At 40.7% G+C, this 20,177-nt stretch overlaps 1 protein-coding gene across 1 annotated transcript in view; it reads right to left on the bottom strand.

Moving 5' to 3' along the window:
* Positions 1-672: 672 nt before the first annotated feature.
* The window catches only part of MTCL3 (MTCL family member 3), a 38,246-nt gene continuing 18,741 nt past the window's right edge, over positions 673-20,177 (bottom strand). Inside the window, exons 5-6 of the mRNA XM_026105067.2 lie at positions 3,016-3,087; positions 673-2,454 (exon numbers count right to left, since the gene is read on the bottom strand). Coding sequence (XP_025960852.2) covers positions 1,180-2,454; positions 3,016-3,087 — 1,347 coding nt within the window. The 3' untranslated portion in view covers positions 673-1,179. The remainder of the gene's footprint in view (positions 2,455-3,015; positions 3,088-20,177) is intronic.

The raw sequence follows: 20,177 nt of genomic DNA on the forward strand, positions 1-20,177 counted from the left end.
TGCATGGTCAAGCCCTGAAAAGACAAATTTGACTATTGCTGTTACTCTTTTAGAGAAAATACAAATTAGTTTATTTTAAGTTTGTATGAGACCATGCAGTGCTCTACCTTTAAGTTAATGGGAGCTCTACAAGCTCAAAGCTATTGCTAGGTCAGAAAGTGAGCATGCTAAATGCCTTTTCTGTTTGATTTCATGCAGTACATATATAGTAATTGATTAGCTTTAAACTCACTGCGTCTGTGACTTTCTGATACAAGGAAACAAAAGACTAATTAGTCAGCATAGGAATAAGAAATAATAGTTTTCAGTTTCACCTGGCAACTACTCTGACTGTAAACTAGCAGGACCGCACAAAGTGAATTAACGCAATAAGAGACTTATTAAAACATTGGGATAATACTATGAGCAGTAACAGTATTTGTCAATTATAGGATTGCATGATAAGGTAAGTGTAGGTAATTTTCATTTCTCACTGCAAAAGAAAATAGTCATGAGTCAGCAAGGACTTTACTCCCCAAAACCTATCTGGAACAACTCTGCCTGACATATGCAGGATGTTTGCTGGCCCTTTTCTTCAGGGATGAGAGAGAGGGGTAAAAAGGAACTGCAGAAAAGACATGAGTCACTGCTACCTGACAGCAGCAACCCACAGTCCTTCAACCAATGATGCAATCAGTTTCAACACTTCCTTTATTCACACACTGCAGTTTGGTTCTTTGACTCTAAAAATCAGATTTTCACAATTTCTTTTCTCCATGGTTTGTCATATCTTTATCATTTTGGAAACTGAATGTTTCCTCCTCTTTTTAATTGTTGGGATTTTCTTTTTATTCATTTAACAGGAAACCAACTGCAAAGAAAACAACCATGTTCATTTTCATTTCTGTTGTGAAAATATGAAAATAACACCAATAGTGGTTTCACAGCATCGCCTCATGAAAACTTGCCTGCACTGCCTTTGCTCGTGATGACGGCACGATTCTGGCAAATGCAGTTGCAAAGCCAGAAGAAGGAATAAAATCTTCTACCTCATACAATACTTGTAACTATGGTATTATTCTTTTAATTTCAAGGAGATCAGATTTAGTCATTGTTCACAAACAGCCCCATTGATGGAAAGAGATTTCATATGGCCAGCTGGGTATTTAAAACAATTCAGGAAACAGAGACTTCTGTCCACTATCTAACAACAATTTTAATGTGCCATACATCAAATTTTAGGCTTAATTCATTTGGCAGAGCCTTTTTACCTGTAGGCCGTAATAAGTAAAAGTCTACCTGACTCACTGACAAAGGTTCATCTGCACTTCGGTCATCTGATGACTTTGGAACTTCAAGTCTGTCGATGAAAGTCTGGAGTTCTTTCCTGAACGCCTTCATCTGTGCGTTGATCCGGTACAGAAGCTCATGCTCACGTATTCTGCTGCCATCGTCCTCTTCGTCCATCAGTCCAAACAGATCCCCATTAGCTACATAAATTCTTGCCTCTGTTATGATGGTACTCGTGTCAGAAATCAAGCGATCTATTGTCTTGCCTAGTCGCTCAGCTTCAGAGCGGATGTCCTTCATCTGCTGCCTGTCAGTGAAGCTTTTCTGCCACCCAGTTGGTGTAGGATAAAAAGACCTTGTGGGCGTCAGGCACCGGATGTTGCGTACCTCTTCAGAGTCACTTTCCCCACCAATTGGGCCTTCCCTTTTACGGTGAGGGGGACGGGAATCATCATCGCTTTCTTTTTTTCCTGCATCACTTTCAGCATCACTGTCTCTGGGACTGCCACGGATGCCAAGATGAGATGCCAAATCATAGCGCTGCATGTTGGACATTAATACTCTGTTCTCGTACTGGAGTTGCATGACTTTGCCACTCAACTCATTGATTTGCATTCGTGCAGCTTTTAGCTCCTCCTGTAGTGCTTCTGTCTTGGCATTATCATGGTGCCTAGAGCTCTCATGGGCCCCAGACTTGTACTTGTATTTGTTCAGCTCAGCTGTTATGCGCTTGTTTTGTTCTTCCAAATCAGCTAAATTTCTCCTCAGCAATTCTGTCTCATCTTCTACTAGCTGCAAATGCTGTCGCAGTTCTGACAGGGATTCACTCTGTTCTCCCAGGAGCGGATTAGCTGTCCCTGAGAAATCATCTCCTCTTAAATCATCAAGCTCTGCTTTCAGTCCTCTATTTTCTACTTCTAGTTCCACTATTTTCCTCCCAAGAATGTTAGCTTCCTCCTCCACAAGTCTCAATCGAAGCTTGAGTTCAGCTTCTCTTGTAGTAGGTGGCCCACCTGCTTCACCTTTTGGCAAGGGACTGTCCAAATCCCCATAAAATGATCTATATTTTTGTAGCTCATGTTCAAATCTGTCTTTCTCCTTATCGATCTTAGCCATTTTTTTCCTCATCAAGGCTGCTTCTTCTTTGACAAATTGCAACTGGCATTTCAGGTCTTCATTATCCTCCTTAGCAAAAAGAAAAAGAAGTACTTGAAGAAACTTGATGTAAAACAGGAGAGCTCCAGTGGATGATCTTAAATTACAAGAGTAACAATCAAAAGTACTTAGCTTTAGATACTAAGAGATTCTGTTACAATAATTTTTTTCACTGATCAGTAAATTAAAGAAAGGTAAACATATATTTAAAACAAAAAAAGAGGGAGAAACCTATAGTACTTGCAATGAAAGTCTGAACAGTCGCCAGAAAATACCTTTTGGGGGCCCCTTGTAAAAAAAACTTACATTTTCTAGACTTGCTATACACAACAGTAAAAAACAGTGATTTTTTTAAAAATTACATATTTCAATGCCAAGTAACTAAGACCTCCTTCCATTATAAAGTGTTCAAAAATCCTGAAACCAGTATGCAAAGGGCCTATGATCTTGATTCATTGGTACTTCCCTTTACTTATTTTGCCTAAAGCACACAGTACATGAAAGTTGGTGGGTTCTGTTGCAGCACCAGCAGTTTATTTAGGTGGTCCAAGCCTCAACAAGAGCATCCAAGGTGCTGTTATTTTAACATACCTCTGTTGGTGTCTGCTGTGACTTTTTTTCTGATTTTTGCAAGTCTTTGCTCCCTCTTCTTTTCAGTGATAGCTGCAAAAACAACAAAATAAGACGTGCTGAATATCTCTCTAAAGAAGTATATAATTCAGTCACATTTTTTAAAACATAGTGAGCCAAATGCAACTACAAAGGAAATTATTCCTTGTAATCCTGGAGATATCAAACACAGAGGAGAGAAAAAGCTGCCCATAAATGACAGAGCAGAAAGGTCTCACTAGTAAAGTATTGTTTTAAACAGTCTGTTACATTTCTTTATTCAACATATTTAAGACTAGCACATAGTGAATGCTTAACACATAGGTCATCACAAGAGAGGTAAGAAAGGAAGTATCTCAAGTTGTAACTTACAGATGGGAAAATTGAGAAAAGCAGTGAAACCCAGCCCGGTCTTGCCCACTTGATGCCATTTGACCCCAGTGGGGCCAAGACACTTAAACACATAAGTCTACCCACACAAGTGACCTTAGCCTGTGTAACAGGGAAGCTACATGAAGCAGTGTCCCTGCAACAGCACAGGCTTTACTCACTGAGTTCCTGCATGCTGACTTGAGTGTACATCTACAAGTACATCCTTCTCTGTGTCCCAACTACAGGCTACATCTACAGCTTGCAGTGTGTTTTGGTCACACCTCTATCTGGTATACATGGTAGACAAACTCTGTATAGCCAAGCTCACATAGAGGCTGTCACTAGGTTTGTTCTGTTCCCAGAACATATTCAAACAACTACAGTTTAAAGCTAGACCTGATGGAAATACCAGCTGTATTGTAAACAATTTGCCTGATGTTTTTAGCCTTCTTTTCTGTTCTTTTCTGTCTGCAAACTAACCCTGGTTATTCAGTAAGGTTGCCTGATTCTTTTAGTTAATTAATCCTTACTCATGAACTGTCTACAGACAAACTGTGTGCTCTTCAGAGAGGATGACAAGTCTATAAACTCACACAATATTATTTTGACTATTCAATTGGAAGTGTAAAAGTTTTTAAACAGAGAATAGCAAATGATGATTACATGAATAATGGAAATCAGGTCAGCTCCTGGCTTCTGCTCTGCACTTATGCCCCTTCTGTATTTTCCCTGTTTAGCTGTAAGATCTCTGGATGACAAAGAGTGTTTAAGAATCTCCCGTGTTGTCTTTCCCAGGCACTCCTCATTTTGCACGCAGAACAATCAAGAGAAAAAATCAGGAGAAAAAACAGAATGTCTGGCAAGACTCTTACAGACCTTAGATGTAAGAGGCATTTGCTGAGTCAAAGTCTAAAGAAGCATAGTCTAAGCTCAAGGTAAGACAAACATCACGAAAAGCAGGCTTTGTCACTTCCCTGTCTTGCACTAAGAGCAGATGAACTTAGCCACAAGCTTTCTGAACATTTTCCATCAGGTTGCTGACCAAAACAGTGAATGCTCCTGCTTGAGAATATGTTAATGAGAGTATTCACATACTGTATGTTGATTCAATACAAAAGTTATTTCTAAAATGTTGAGGAGAAAAATCTATGTGTAAACATTTCCTGAACTTCAGTCAAGCAGATATTCTAGAAGGAATTCTAAAGGACACTATTCTTGCAATATTTAAAGAGCTCTAAGTAAAACCACTACAAATAAAGTCCTTCATAATACTCATTCTGGGAAGCATGAAATCTGTAAACCACAAAATTGATCTTTCTGGTGCTGAAATATGCATTACAGAGATGAAGGAATGAAAGTATTTGTGAAGACAAGTGCAGTTGCCCATCACAGTGGCCAGTATATGTAGGAGATTAACAAATTGATTTTGCCATCTAGAGGGTGTTCAGGACATCTACTCTGCACAAAGCATAATTCTACACAGTTAGGTAGAAATACTTGAACTAGCAGTAATGAGACAGCTCAAAGCCTGGAAGCACAACAACTCTGATTCTGTGTCACCTGCTTGGACAAAACAGCCTTAGTAACAAGGGAAACATATTAGCTTAAGAAGTACCACCACATGAGCAAGCTCCTTTGGTTTATTCTGCTCTGCTGTGTTGCCAAAATGAACAGGAAAGAAACTCCTGTTTTTAAAACAGAATGCCTTGGGTTCAAAACCAACTGGAATATCCAGCAAAAACCTCATAATTATGTGCAACAGAAAGTTCATTAGTGGACAAGTGGTAGCAGTGGAAAACAACTGTAATCGTCCCACTGTCAACGCTCAATACGGATTGTCGAGAAAACAGCTGGAGGGAGGAAAGTGAGTGAGACTATGTTAATAATTAACATTCCACTTGCTGCTGTCCCCACTTCTTATGCCCCCAGGTAAGATGCAGGCCCTGAGGCAGGCAGTGATACCTACAATCACCACCTCCCTCTGAGATTATTCACTGGTAGAAGGAGCCTTTATATCACAGAGAACTGAGAACCATACACTTCCCTGTAGCAGCCAGGGGAGGATACAGCTGTTCTCTAAAAGCCAAGCGAGTTCCAAGCCAGTTCCATTTAGTAGGAATTAAAATTGGTTTATAATCTTCAAGGAACAGACCACAATGGGCAAGTATACTGTATATAACTATCCTGTGCACCGTCTGCCCACCGATGCCAATTGTTCCCTCTCTTCTGCAGATCATCCTCATAGCAAATACTAAGTTCTGTGGACTGTTCCCTCCAAAAGGAAAGTCAATGCCACAGAAATGGCTCACATACAAACATGAGCAACCACAGGAGATGGTTTCTCAAGGGGCTTTTGGCTCAAATTCACTACAGAATTATGCCAGAATTAAGAATAAAAATAGCCTTAGGTTCAGAATCAGAACTAAAATTCACAAATGGATCCACCAAGAATCATCATGAAAATTTTTTTGTCTCTTGCAGAAACACCAACTGCTCTCAGCAGGTACAATAGTAAAACCAGTCAAAGATCATTAGCATCTTAGCTGGATACCCATGAATCACAGGATTCTAGAATAAAGTAGAAAAGATAATAAACAATAGTTAAATTAATTCACTTTTTCCTTTTAAAATAAAGTAAATGATTTAGGTTTCCAGTCTATAAACAAAATGATTCTTCTCCAGGGTCACCATCAGTTATCTTGTTGGAGAACTGGTATGGGCATGTGGAAGGCTTTTTGTTATTTTTTCTTTTTTTAAACTCTGAGAAATTAAATTAATTCTGAAAGTAGAAGTCAGAATTCACAATTTTACAGAGTTAAACTTTCAGAGGTGTGGCTTCCTCCTATGTATTACCACTAGAAAAGTCCCTTTTCAAAGCAGTTTGCACTACAAACTTTTCTTTGCACCAGACTCTTGCCAATGCCACCCACCGATAAAATAACTCAGGGATAGTTAAAATATATTTCTGCTTGATTAACTAAATTCCTCCTATTCATCTTGCAAAGCTCAGCATCTCTCCAGACCAGTAATGAGGTTCTGAAATGCTGAGCTGCAACTTCTTGTGTACCCTACAACTTTTCAGATGATAAGAGCTATACGAAAAAGTATCCCATGACCAAAAAAAATGTGGGGGAAGAGAGGAATCTCAACATATTTTGTTTTTATGTTAAAAGTTCCTTTTGGTAGTCAAGACAGTAACATTTTAATTATAGCAATAGTTGTGTCTATGCGGTGACTAGGCACTACTTTTTATTCTGCTTTTCTTGAATAAAAACAAATCATTCACAGAGCTTACATTACTCTCCAATGAAATGATGGTGTTTAGCAACATAATTTCATAGCAGAAAGCAATGAAGAATATACACAATCCAATTGGCAGGATAATTTGGGTAAGCAGATTAGACCCAGCTGGAAGTGGCGTATAATCTCTTTTCTTGTGAAAAACACCATGAGACAATTTATAATCATTAGAGGTTAAGATCTCAGTTGCACATGTCAGCTGACAGATAACATCTTCAAAATCACAGTGCCATAACATCATGTTAGGGCACTGCAGCAGCATATATACTGAATGAATAATGCCACTTATCAAGCAGTATATCTTGTAGCCTCTTAATAATACATTTCTGAGACTTCTTTTCAGAGGGATATTTAGCAATTTACAGAAGCTACCTTTTCTATCATTTCATCCCAAGCCCTGTCCATTCCTTAAAAAAGCCAGTGATCCAATTTTCAACATCTTATACAATTTATTGCTGCTAATGAGAAGAAATACATCAAGGCAAAATAGAAAAGAAAATAAATTTAAATTAAAATAAATATAGGGCAAAACCAAAAATAGCAATCCAATTTGCACGTTAATCTTGAGATTATCCCTGCCACTAAGCACTATTAAAACTGTCTGCATATTGCCTGTTTTGACATACTAACAGTTGAGAGGACCAATAATTGACTCAGTCACCACCATGTACAGAATTTATTTGCTCAAAAGGTTTTGTATTTGGTCACCTTTAATACAATTTTCCACTTGTCCATCCTTTCCCTTTGTTGGCTTCTGTTACAGTATACCACACAGTATACTGTAGTGCCACTAAAAGCCCACTCTGCTGTTTCTCAGCTGCAGCAAAAGCAAATCTGCCCCTCATATTCTAGAAGTAGTTTTGAGAGCCATTTGTTGTGAAGGGTAATTTTGGGGCCACAATCATTTTTCCTTCATATCTGTTAAATTATATTCAATTCAGTGTAATTATAAGTAAAAAAAAGACAAAGGTAAAAATGATAAACATAAGATTTTTGCACTATCTGATCTGTAATGCTTATCAGAAAGCTTTACATCTTTAATAACCTTGAACCAAGCTATGCATCTGCAGGAGGGAAGAATATGTAAAAAATGCATATAACACTATTGCTACAATGGGGAGATTGATAACTGTTCAAGTAATAATGAAATATTCCAACAGTGCTAGGGATAATAAGACCAGCAAATGGTGCATGTATCATTATATTGTATAATCTCCGCTTATCTCTAGAAGGCCAGGAGGTAAAACTGGGTTTGACCTGACTATTCTAGCCTTCATGGTGGCAAGCACACGTGGGGCCGCAGTAGTGTTCTAGCAATGCTGATCAATTCTCACTGTCTAGATAAGACCACAGATAACACTTGCCTGATAGGCATACCAGACCATACAAAATGGGCAATTCCACTGCAATGTTCAGTGGCATCAGGTCTCTGCTGACCTCCACCAGTGTCTTGCTGGAGATGCTAAGCACTTCTCAAGACCAGACGGTATAATCTTTCCATTGCCAGCCTTAAACTGCAAGCCAAATGTGCAGTCCTAACATCACCTGTGATGCTGAGAGCTTCTCAGAGCATAAAATGATCTGAAATCTGCTCTATCACAATTCAATGCAGAAGTGATAGTATCACACTACACTGAGCGGCAAAGCTGTAAAATGAACTCAAGTTCTTGCTACCTGGTTCTAAACTAATCAAATTCTTCTCTGCAGTTAAAAAATAAGCCGAAGCCCTAAACAAAACATACCAAGATTTTCAAGAGATTTTGGTTTGATTATTTCATATTTCAAGCTTGATCCTAGGGTAAATGATGTAAAAATCCATGTGAGCAACCACAGGAGGAATTCCCACCACATAAAGGGATCTGTGGGTGCATAGAGCTCCCATAACAGTCCTTATCCATCCACATAGAGCAAACTTGCCTCTGTCTGGCCCAGAATGATCATCATCAGAGAAATGGAAATATGGCTTAAGATTATTTCTGCATTTTCCCTCCATTCAAGTAACCCCTGGTTAGATCATGGATCTGGATCAAAACAGATATAAGAGGACAGAACTTTCAGTTTACTGCCATGAACTTTAATTCAATACATTAGAATACGTATTAAAAACTAAACGGACACTATCCGTGTTGCCAAATTGAAAATACACTTCCTCCTCAAAACAATCTTTGTTTTTAAAATGTCTCCCTTACTCTGAGATGCTATCAGCCTTTTTCAGATACCAACCGAACTCCTAGTAAACTGTCAGTCACTTTGGTGGGCAATTTGCCAGCAACAGACTCAAGACGCTGGTTTTGTTTGTCATTGGCACAAGCATGTGGTGTCATACAAACCCACCACTCTTTCTACTGTCTTTCAAGGGCAGGAGTTCTGTGTATTTCAGCATTCTATTTGCTAGCAAAAATGAGGCAAGGAAGAAGAGCAGGGGAGATGTGAAATGCAAGGAAGCATCCATGCCCACGAACAAATATAAGCAGAGCCCTCCAGATCTAGCAATGCTCTCTTCACATTAAAAATGGCATACTGGAAAATACTGCTGTGGAAGTACATGAAATATAAGCAAACTTTATTATTTCACCAAGGAGAGAAAAATTGTTCTTACATAAAGTCTTTTGAATATCTTCATATTTCAGAGGAGAAAAGAGAAGTTGACTTCCAATATTTGTATGATTTCCCTTTCATTTCTTTAAAAATTAATTCAGTTATCGTTTTCAGATCCTTTGCCATTACTCACTTGTCAATTAAAAAAAAAATAAAAAAGAGGAAAAAAGAAAATTTTCACTTTACCCAAAGAAACTCCCTTTGCATTTTGAACCAAAGAACCCACTGCTAAAGCAAATAATGACAGTCGTGTGGTACATCAGGCGAAAGCATTCTTTACAATGTGTAAGAAGAAGCAGCACATAGTACCTATTACACTTCCACTGCATTTGCTTCCTTCTTATTAAAAAAAATCCTGAGCAGTAGAAGATAAAAGCCACCTTTTCAAAGCTCTTCATATGACCTAGTCAAGTAGCAGGCCAAATTCTGATACTATGCTTTCTGTGATCACACTCTCCCTCATCCAGCAGGATATCAGAACACAGTGGAAGCAACTTCTTTTAAGAGGAAGATGTCCCCTGTCATCTGAATCTTTCAAATGATGGAATAGTGATACATGCTCAGTTCCCCAGCACAATCCAGCTAAGCCACATTATCAATGCAGGAGTCACACTCAGCCCCCTAATCCTGAGATGCAAAAGCCAGTCTCAGAGCACAATGAATCCTTTGCAGCAAAAAGCCTGGAGTAAAATATTTTGTTGTATAGCAATGCTAGTTAAATCTATTTCCTAGAGCTTGTCCAAGCTGCTGTTCATTTGTCAGCCTAGTACAATACACCCTAATCTTTATCTGCGAGTGCCAGTATGACAAACAGTGCATCACTACCGTTCAAAATACCACCATACAGCAATAGCAATAATCATAGTCACAGACATAGATATGGCAATTACGAATTAAATGCATTTAAGATTTTACCAAATATAAAAAGAGCCTTCTTTCTCCCACCTATCACCATATGCAGAGATTCTGAAGTCTTCTTAGCCTTCAATGTCTTAGTCTTCAACGTCTCAGAAGAGATTGCAAACAAATTGTCTCAAGAGAACATGAAAGTGCAAACAACCAGTTTAGGCTCATTACCTTGGTCACAGAAATGTATATATATAAGCCAAAGGGTAGTTACAACATTCCAGCAAAGAGATTAGTGTGAAAACAAAAATTAATGAGAAGGAAAAAAAGAAGGATTCTTTGCACAACACAGAGTGAACCTGATAAATGGAAATGTAATCAACCCACTGCTTTCCAGAACTGGCTTCTATACATGCGTACAGCTGTGTTCAAGCTGGTTTCGTAATGAAAAGTTGTATTTAATTCACAGACAGCTCTTACAGTCACTCACCTGGATTCACAGGGTAGGGCAGCAGCAAAAACATGTACATCAAGTAGGCTCGCAGGCACGCAGCAGAGAAAGGAACTTTGAAGCTTGCCCTACAAAATGGTGGACCTTGGACAGCACCTCTGGTTAGAGGGGTATCTCATAGAAAAAGTCAAGTGAAAAAGCTGACTAAATCAGATTTTAGAGTTTGTTTGAGAGGATGCAAAAATTTGAGAATTCAAGTAGGAAAAACTCTGAAATCTACACTTGGTCTAGAAGCCTGCACAGTAGGCAGGACAGTTTCCATTTATAGGGAGAGAAATCCATCTCTCTTGTGTCAGCAATTATCCTTCTGTCCTCTAACTATAAGGAGGGGTATTCTTTTTCTCTTTGTCTCCTTTTGTTTACTCTGTGTTTACTGTGTTTACTCCGGGAATCTCTATTGTAAAGCTAACAGCCTGCAAATTGGCTGAAAAATATTTTCCAGAATATGACATGAGGAAACTTCAAAGGTGCTTGGGAATTGAGGTTATTTAAAACAGAGGATCAGACTCTGCTGTGTACTCAAGGTATGATGCCAGTGCGATCTTGCCACAAATTAAAATTGAGTTTTAATCTAAGCTCTGTTAAGCAGCTCATTCAAAGGGGGTTGTCTGGCAAATGAACCACAGAGGCTAAAAGTGAAAACTGAAGGAAGACATTTCAGCAGTTTGTACAACCCCACACCCACTTTCCTCACTGTATGTGGTACCAACCTGCACTCCCATAAGCCTGCACCCAGTGTTTTCCCAGTATTTCTATCAGGCAAAGATGGAGAGGAGGGGAAGGAGAATGTTGCAGCACTGGCTGGAGCAAGGGGCTGAGGGCTGCACTGACTATAGGAGGCTCAGAAGACCTCTGACTGGCCCCCATGTCTCTTATTCCTAAATGAAACTTGCTCAGCTTTTTAAAGGTTGCTCAGCTTTTTAAAGGTAATGCATATTCCCAGCAAGGGAAGGGGCTGTGGCTCTTACGCTGATTTAAAACCTTCATGTCGAGGTTGACTTAAGACTCTTATTTAAAGGTTCTCTTTACTAGGAATGTGAAAATCTCATTTTGAAACAGAGAGTTTGACAGTTTTCAACTCATTATAAATATTTGATCACTGGAATGCATTTTTAACTAGCTGTCATGAACAAACATCCGACTCTAGCATTTATCATAAATGTCACTGAACCAGTAGATCACCTGCAAATTAACACCATAGCAGTTCTAATGGGGTCATACAGCAATCAATTCTTGGTCCTACACTAATTAACATGTTTGGCTGCTGCCTGGAAGGAAACATAAAATAACCATGGATAAAGACTACAAATAGATTAAAGGCTGGAGAAATGTTTAATAATGAAAAGGACAGTCACTGATACAAACCTGGGTTCAATAAAATAATGTGTTTTAACATGAGCAAAAATAAATATACATATGTAAGAACAAGGAGTGAAACCTATGCTTGGACAATACCAAAACAGCCTACAGATTAGAGAAAATATCTTGGAAATCAACATCTCTGAAAAAGACTATGGGATCATAGAGGATAATCACCTGAACTGAGGTTCAAGTATAATTTTGTAACCAGAAAGGCTTAATTTAGTCTTACGATATACATGCCAAAATTGAGGCTCCCTATGTAGTCAGTAGAAATGGACAGGCATCTCCACAGATTGAGCCCGTCCTCAGAGAAGTGGAATGAATCACTTGCAAGTAGTATGCATCTTTCTGCCTTGAGGGAGGCCAAATTCCTAACTTATATTAACTGCTTAATTTTTAGATAGCTAGATGATGTCCACGCTGAGCATGTAGATAAATAACAAAGCATTTATACTGGATTCTTGAATTTAGCATGGTTGTAACAACATCCGTTACCTGGTTGATAACTAGTTTTCAGCTAATTCAGGTGAGAAAAGGGGTGCAAATTTTTAATTGCTATTGGAACAGTTCAGGAAGAGTTGGGGTAGACTGTTCATAGCTGTCAATGTTTAACACAGACAGACCAGCAAGCTTTTCTGAAAGACAGGCATCAGTTTAAAGAAAATAGCACAGAGGTATTCATGACAGTTATGCAGGAGGCCCGAGTGGTTGATCAAATATACCATTCTGGCCTCATAACTTCTGAATATATGAAGCTTAACCGACATTTGGGAGCACAGCAACAACACTAATAGAAGTACACCACATGGAAAATGAGCTTTTGAGTATGTTTCTGTTTATATACCACCAAGGCAATGTTCCAGTCCAAAACTCTTTTCAGAGGCACTGTTACTGGTTCCTCTAATTAATCACTTAACCAGAGACCTGAACTGCTAGCATCTGTAAAAATTAAAATGATTCAGCCAAGCCTGCAAAATAAAACACTCCTCATAATTAGGCCACTACAATGTCATCATCACTCATGCTTTAGAGGGATGCAGAAGTCTCTCATTACACATAACACTGATGGAAGCAGATGCATGGCAAATGCCTTCTAAGTGCAACTACTCATCTGTGACCTAAGCAGGGAGCTTAGTGATTATCCTAACCTGGATTCATTGTTGAAGTAGCCAAATTCAATTAACACAATCATACAAAATGGAATTGATACCCACAGGTCTCACTCTACACACCTCAAAGTGTACTGTTGTTAATACTAGCAATGAGAACAAAAAATCACATACTATGTCAAAACAACTCGACAAAAACAAACACTTCAGAAAAATATCCCTGCACATCTAAGAGGTTAAACCAACGCCCTTTACTTCAGAATAACAAATGTCAGTTTTGGTACTCATAACTATGGAGTGTTATCAAGACTTGAATCTGTTAAAATACTGGAGAGTTGCATTTCCTGATGTTATGAATGCTGTGGTAAGTGAAAAGTAAGGCTCCCGGTTGTAGTGACCAAACATCAAAAGCCTGCTGTCCTTGCTCCTAACTCGACAGCACAGAATTCAGAAGAGCAGCCTGACTGATCCCAGAGCCCAGCACACCCTATAGCTGGGCGCTCTCCCTGTAGCACATCATGTGAATCATCTCTATGCAATATGCAGTGACATACACCATAGAATATGGCTACAAATGTATGCAAATACAGGCCTCTAAAGGAAGAAGGTGGCTCAAAGTGTAGCATACGTCAAAGATTGTTCAGAGGTAAAGCACAACTAGCGTGCTCATAGCTAATGAAGAAGCAACTTGTTATCTTGTCCAATTGCATAGTTTCTAATCCCGTAAGGCCTAGTCACAGAACCCATTTGTTAAACAGCATTCCCCACCACTATGACATGTACAATATGTTCTCTGTTGTTACTCATTTTTTCATACATCACTCACCTTACTGTGTGCAAGATGTCTGCCTGATGTAGGCTTTGTATACACACATATACAGTTACATTGCAAAAAAAGCAACCAGTTGCACAAAACGCTGTGCATATATCAGTATCAGGGAAAATGCCCTGCTTGATAGGATGTACCTGCTTCTGACCTGCTGTTCATTTGGCTGTGTTTAGCCTGTGAAGAAGGCCAGACTGGACAGACTCTGAAATCTCCCTGTTTAACAAAAATAATCTGGCAACCATTTCCTTTCTCCCCTTCCAGAAGTGAGCACTGTTCAAACACCTGTATGATCTGCTGCAAAGTGAGAATTTAAATTGCTTGTTATTAACAAGCACAAAACACAGAACGTGCATCATTGAGAAAAATCACAGAATGGATGGGGTTGGAAGGGACCTACGGAGATCACCTAGTCTAAACCCCCTGCTCAGAGCAGGGTCAACAAAAGCAGTTTTCTCAGGGCCATGTCCAGTTGGGTTTTGCATATCTCCAAAGACAGAGACTCCACAACCTCTCTAGGCAATCTGTTCAAGTGTTTGACCACCTTCACAATAAAAAAGTTCTTTTCTTATGTTTAAACGGAATTTCCTGTTTTACAACTTGCATCCATTGTCTCTTATCCCATCACTGGCCATCACTGAAAAGAGTCTGTCTCCATCTTCTTTACATTCTCCCATCAGATATTTATGCAAATTGATAAGATCCCCCCAAGCTATCTCTTCTCCTGTTAGGGCCCTGAGGTCACTAATAAACCTTAAAGGCCCTCACCAGCCTCACCTGGGGGTCTCCACTCACATCCCGTTGCCTGTAGACCCAGGAGCTCCACTTCAACTCAGACTTGGGCCTTCAGGCTGTACATGAGCTATTTTGGAGGAGTGTGGGTCTTCAGGTCTGCCACAGTCCGTGTTGATCCAGATCCTGACCTGTGGATTGACTTTCCAGCTTGACCTCAGCCCTGCTTCTTCACAATGGACCTGCCTGGTGATCACTGGACCTGATCCTGACCTGTGTATTGACTTCCTGGCTTGACCTTAGACCTGCCTCATCACCACAAGCTTGCCTGATGATCTGGCCTCCTGGCTGAACCTGGCTGCAACCTCTGGGCTTACCACGGTTGCCTCACTTGGGTACTGCAGGACTGGATCCTGACTGGTGAGGCCCCTGCCCTGCTGGCTGTGCTTTCACGCTTAGCTCCTGGATCTCTGCACCTTAGGGAGCAGACAGCCCAACCTGCTTACTGGCATTTCCAGGCTAAAAAGTCCCAGCTCCCTCAGCCTTCCATCATATGACAGATGCTCCAAGCCCTTAATCATCTCACTGGACTCACTCCAGTGTGTTCATGTACTGGGGAGCCCAGCCCTGGACACAGCACTCCAGGTGTGGCCTCACTAGGGCTGAGCAGAGGGGAAGGATCACCTCCCTCAACCTGCTGGCAATGTTCTTCCCAATGCCACTCAGGATACCATTGGCCTTCTTTGCCCCAGGGTCACATTGTTGGCTCACAGTTGACTTGCCCACCAGGACTCCTGGGTCCTTCTCTGCAAAGCTGGAACAGCCCCCAGAATGTACTGGTGCATGAGATTATTCCTCCCCATGGGCAGGACTTTGCATTTCCCTTTGCTGAACTTCACGACGTTCCTCTCTGCCTATTTCTCCAGCCTGTTGAGGTCCCTGTGAACAGCAGTACAACCATCTGGTGTATCAGAGCAACCACTGCCCTCAGTTTTGCAGCATCTGCAAACTTGCTGGGGATACACTCTCTCCCATCATTCAGGTCATTAATGAAGAGGTTATACAGTGTTGGCTCTGGTATGTACCCTGGAGTACTACCATAGGCCTGAGTGCACTAATAGGCCTTAATTGCCCTGACCAGCCTCACCTGTGGCTTCCATCCACACCTGCCCATGGACCCTGGAGCTGCCCTTTTAACCTCAGGTCTGTGTGTCCAGTCCCTGACTGAGCTATGTTGTAGGTGTACCTGTCTCCAGCTCTGTCACAGTTGTGTCTGGCCATGGACCCTGTTGATCTCAGTCCTGATCTGTGGACTGACTTCCTAACTTGGCCTTGGACCTCTTATCACTACGGTCCTGTCTGGTGATCACTGGACTATTTCTGACTCTAGTTACCATCACTGGACCTGATCCTGACCTGTGGACTGACTTCCCAGCATAACCCCAGACCTGCCTCGTCACCACAAACTTGTCTGGTGATCTGGACTCTTAGTTGACTCTAGCTGTGATCTCCAGATCTGCCCCGTTTGCTGTGTTATCATGTTTGGCTCCCGGCTTCTTGTCCTTTAGGAAGCAGCTGGCCCTTGCTGCTCCGTGACAGGTGCACCACTAGTGGCCAGTCTGCAGATGGACATTGTACTACTGATCACAACTCTTTAAGCCTGGAAGTTCAGGCAGTTTACAGTGCACCTCATTGTCCACTCAACTAGTGTGTACTTCAGCAGTTTGTGTATGAGGAGGATGAGAAGCAGTGTCAAAATCCTTACTGAAGTCAAAGAAACAACATCCACTGCTCTCCCCTCATTCATCAAGCCAGTCATCTCATCACAGAAGGCTATCAGGCTGGTTAAGCACAATTTCCCATTCATAAATCCATGCTGACTACTCCTGATCACCTTTTGTCCTTCATGTGTTTGGAAATGGTTTCCAGGAAGATTTGCTTTAGCACCTTCTCAGGGATCGACGTGAGGCTGACCAACCCGTTCCCCAGAGGCTCTTTCTTACCCTTCTTGAAGACAGGAGTGACATTTACTTTCTTCCAGTCCTCAGGAACCTCCTTTGTTTGCCATCACCTATTGAAGATAATTGGGAATGGCCTTGCAATAACACTGGCCAACTCCCTCAACAGTTGTTGGTGCACTGCATCAGGTGTCACGCATTCATATGTCCAGTTTGTTTAAATATTCCCTAACCTGATCCTCTTACACCTTCCTTGTTCCAGACTTTCCCACTGGTCTTTGGGGTCTGGGATTACTGAAGAATGGTCTTACCAGTAGGGCTGAGGTGAAGAAGGTATTAAGCATTCCTTCTTTCTCCATGTCTTTTGTCATCAGGTCCCCTATCCCATTCAGTAGTAAGCCCATGTTTTCCCTAGTCTTTCTTTTGCTGCTGATAAACCTGTAGAAGCCTTCTTGTTGCCCTTCACATCTCTTGCCAGAATCAACTCCAGGTGGGCTTTAGTTCTCCTAGCCCTATCCCCACATGCTCAGACAATGTCTCTATATTCCCCCTGGGCCACCTATCCCTGCCTCTCCCCGCTGTACACTTTCTTTTCATGCTTAAGTTTAGTCAGGAGTTCTTTGTTCACACATGCAGGCCTCCTGCTGCCTTTGTTTGACTTCCTGCTCATCAGGATGGACCTTGCAAAAAGTCACAATGCTGCAACTGATAGCCTCACCTCACTGCACAGTCTTTTATTTTTGAATGCACAGGAGAGAAATGCAAGAGATGTTATCAAGCATGTGCAACAAAATATGCAAGTTGGATTGCTTCTTTTTTGAAAAAATAAAATAAAATAAAATAAATAAAGATTGCTTAGGCAGCAACTTTGAAAGAAAAGGACCAAGATTTACAGCCCAAACAAAAGCCCAGAGTATCAGAATACATCTTGTGCATCCTATCATATGGTGTTAATATATTGGTTATCAAACAGTATTTTCTGTCCTTCAGGAAGTGCTTATTATATATAGCTGCACATAAGCTATGCTTGCTTCAGTTAGTGTTTCTGATTCTGTAAATATACATATGGATATATATGTAAATATATATCTACAAATATATCTGGATCTATCCATATCCATATATATGGAAATATATGGATACTTTATCCTACCACCTAAGTGCTCAGAATCACCATTCAGAAAAGGGAATGAGTAATGTATTTAATAGTACATATATCTGAGTTCGGTTGCATATGGCTCTGCTGTCTGTGTTCCCATTTGAGGTCTTGCCAGTCTTTTTCACTTGTTTTTATGCTGGAAACTGCACTGACATTACTCCCTGAGGGCCTATGACATGCTTTGGAACAGCCATCTGTATTATGACCAGACAAGGTTTTTATTCCTGGCACTGGCAGCTGAGCTGAGCCGAAATACAGAACAGCATTTACCTCTATGGTGCTACCCTCTGCTCACCCTCACATGGCAGGGATAAACTACCTAGGGCCATGGGGCTCTGCTGAAGAGCCATGAGGAGTGCAGGCACCTGAAAGACACACTGGTAAATTCCATGTGCAGAATAACTGATAAATCTACCAGTGGACAGAGTGCCCAGGTTTATTTATTAACTGTTTACTTGCTATCAGCACCAGAGAATGTAAAACACAAAATTCAGTTTCATGAGTGCTTGCTGAAGAGTTCAGTTTAAGACCATGAGAAAGGAAGCCCTGAAGAGAGAAGCGTGCATGCACGCACTAAACAAAAACAAAGCTATGGTAATTTTCCCTTCAGTCTGAAACAAGCTGAGCTTTGACCTTTAGCAGCACCCTGCAAATGCTCTGTTTTTTCCAGGTGCTTCTTGAAGAGACAACTGCGCTGAAGTAGTGGACTGAACACAGTGGTGTTAAGGGGCAAAAATTATTTATTATTGCTTTTTTTCAAGGCTGTGGTCAGACTTCCAGCAAAAGATTATGACATTTGGTGTATACTGATTCTCTACTATAATGTGTAAGTGTATCTAGAGCTCTGGATCAGCATTTAGAAAATTTCACTGTTCTGCCTCTGTAAAGCCCTCCAGTTGATAGAGAGCCATTTTGAAAAGTTATCTGGATTCCCTATAAAACTAGAGAATCCTGGGCTACCTCTGTACCCTCTTCATGTTCTCGTAGCACTATGAAGAGGTTGAACTTAGTCTATTATCCAATCTCTTTCTTTAAGAAATTAAGCAAATTATACAAATTGTGCCCAATTTGTTCTTCAAGGACCTTACACAGAATTCTAGAGACTTGCCAAAAAATGACAAAATGGGCAGAAATAAATGTATGGTTGGAATTTTAAAAAGAAAAGAAGAGAAAAAGGCATAATATATTACTTAAGGAAACTTTAGCAAAACAGCAACAAGAGAACCAATGTGGATGAAGTACCATCATGGATACAACTGTGAAAGGTAGCATGATGGCTAATGCAAAGCTAGCTGAAACAGGAGCTCATTTTTGTACTAGGATTTTAAGTTACCTGGCATCATCTTCTTTAATTTGAGCAGTCAGGTTGGTACCTCTATGTTTAAGATATGTATTTGGACAATTAAATGTCCACTTGAATAAAAGTATATTGAAATTGGGAAGTGCAAAAATTAAAACTTGTTTCTGGTGACTGAGGACAATACAGATTCCTAAAAAAATGACTTTTCCCAGAAAATAAGTAAACTTCTCAGGCTTACAAAGAGCACAGTGCCAAAAAGAGATTAGCAGATGACTTACTGTGAACTAAGCAATACTAGATTCTCCAAACTTTCCTCCATTTGTTAGTGTAGTAGGGTATTTTGAGGACCTTATTGAAGTCGTTAGCACCACTGCTGCTTAGGTAATGAGATAATAAAAGGCACGCTTCCTCCTTTAGATCTCAAGGAAATCATACCTTAAAGTCTCTAGCAATAGAGATGCATCTTTTCCAGGCTGCCCCACTGGGAGTTCAGACTCACAAAGCATTTTCTCTCTGGTAACAAGTTCCCAACCACCACCTGAGTCACAGTTAGTGCACTGTTCACTACTCGCACAGACACTTGGGCGTGCCAGTTCTGTCGGCACTGCAACTGCTGGCAATTGCCCCTTGCCAGTTATGCTCAGTAGTAGGAATTCACATGGCAGCAATGGACTGGATTTGCTGTTCTGCATCTCATTTGCTATCTCCTTTGGCTCCATATTAAATCAGGGACCTTTGCCCATTTTTACACTAGCAAACGAAACAGGTCAGGGACTGTTCTCAGGACCTGCTGCCAACTGCTACTCAACAACTCAGTCTGCTTTCAGCTAAACTGATAATATAGCTAAACTTTCTTACAGCCTTCTCCCAAACAAGCATGTATGCACCCAAACTGTCAATCAGGAATGAACTCAGCCCCAGCCTAGACCCCAAATCGTGCCCAAGCACTGAAGCATTGGTAGCTTGCCCAGGCCAAAACTGTCCAAGGGATGTGCTAGCAATCGCAGGTTAGTGTGTGGCCCCGTGCCTTAGCCTGGTTTATTTTACAAAGGTAATTGTTGACTAATGGAA

Source organism: Dromaius novaehollandiae, chromosome 3, assembly GCF_036370855.1.
Source record: "Dromaius novaehollandiae isolate bDroNov1 chromosome 3, bDroNov1.hap1, whole genome shotgun sequence".
Classification (NCBI taxonomy): domain Eukaryota; kingdom Metazoa; phylum Chordata; class Aves; order Casuariiformes; family Dromaiidae; genus Dromaius; species Dromaius novaehollandiae.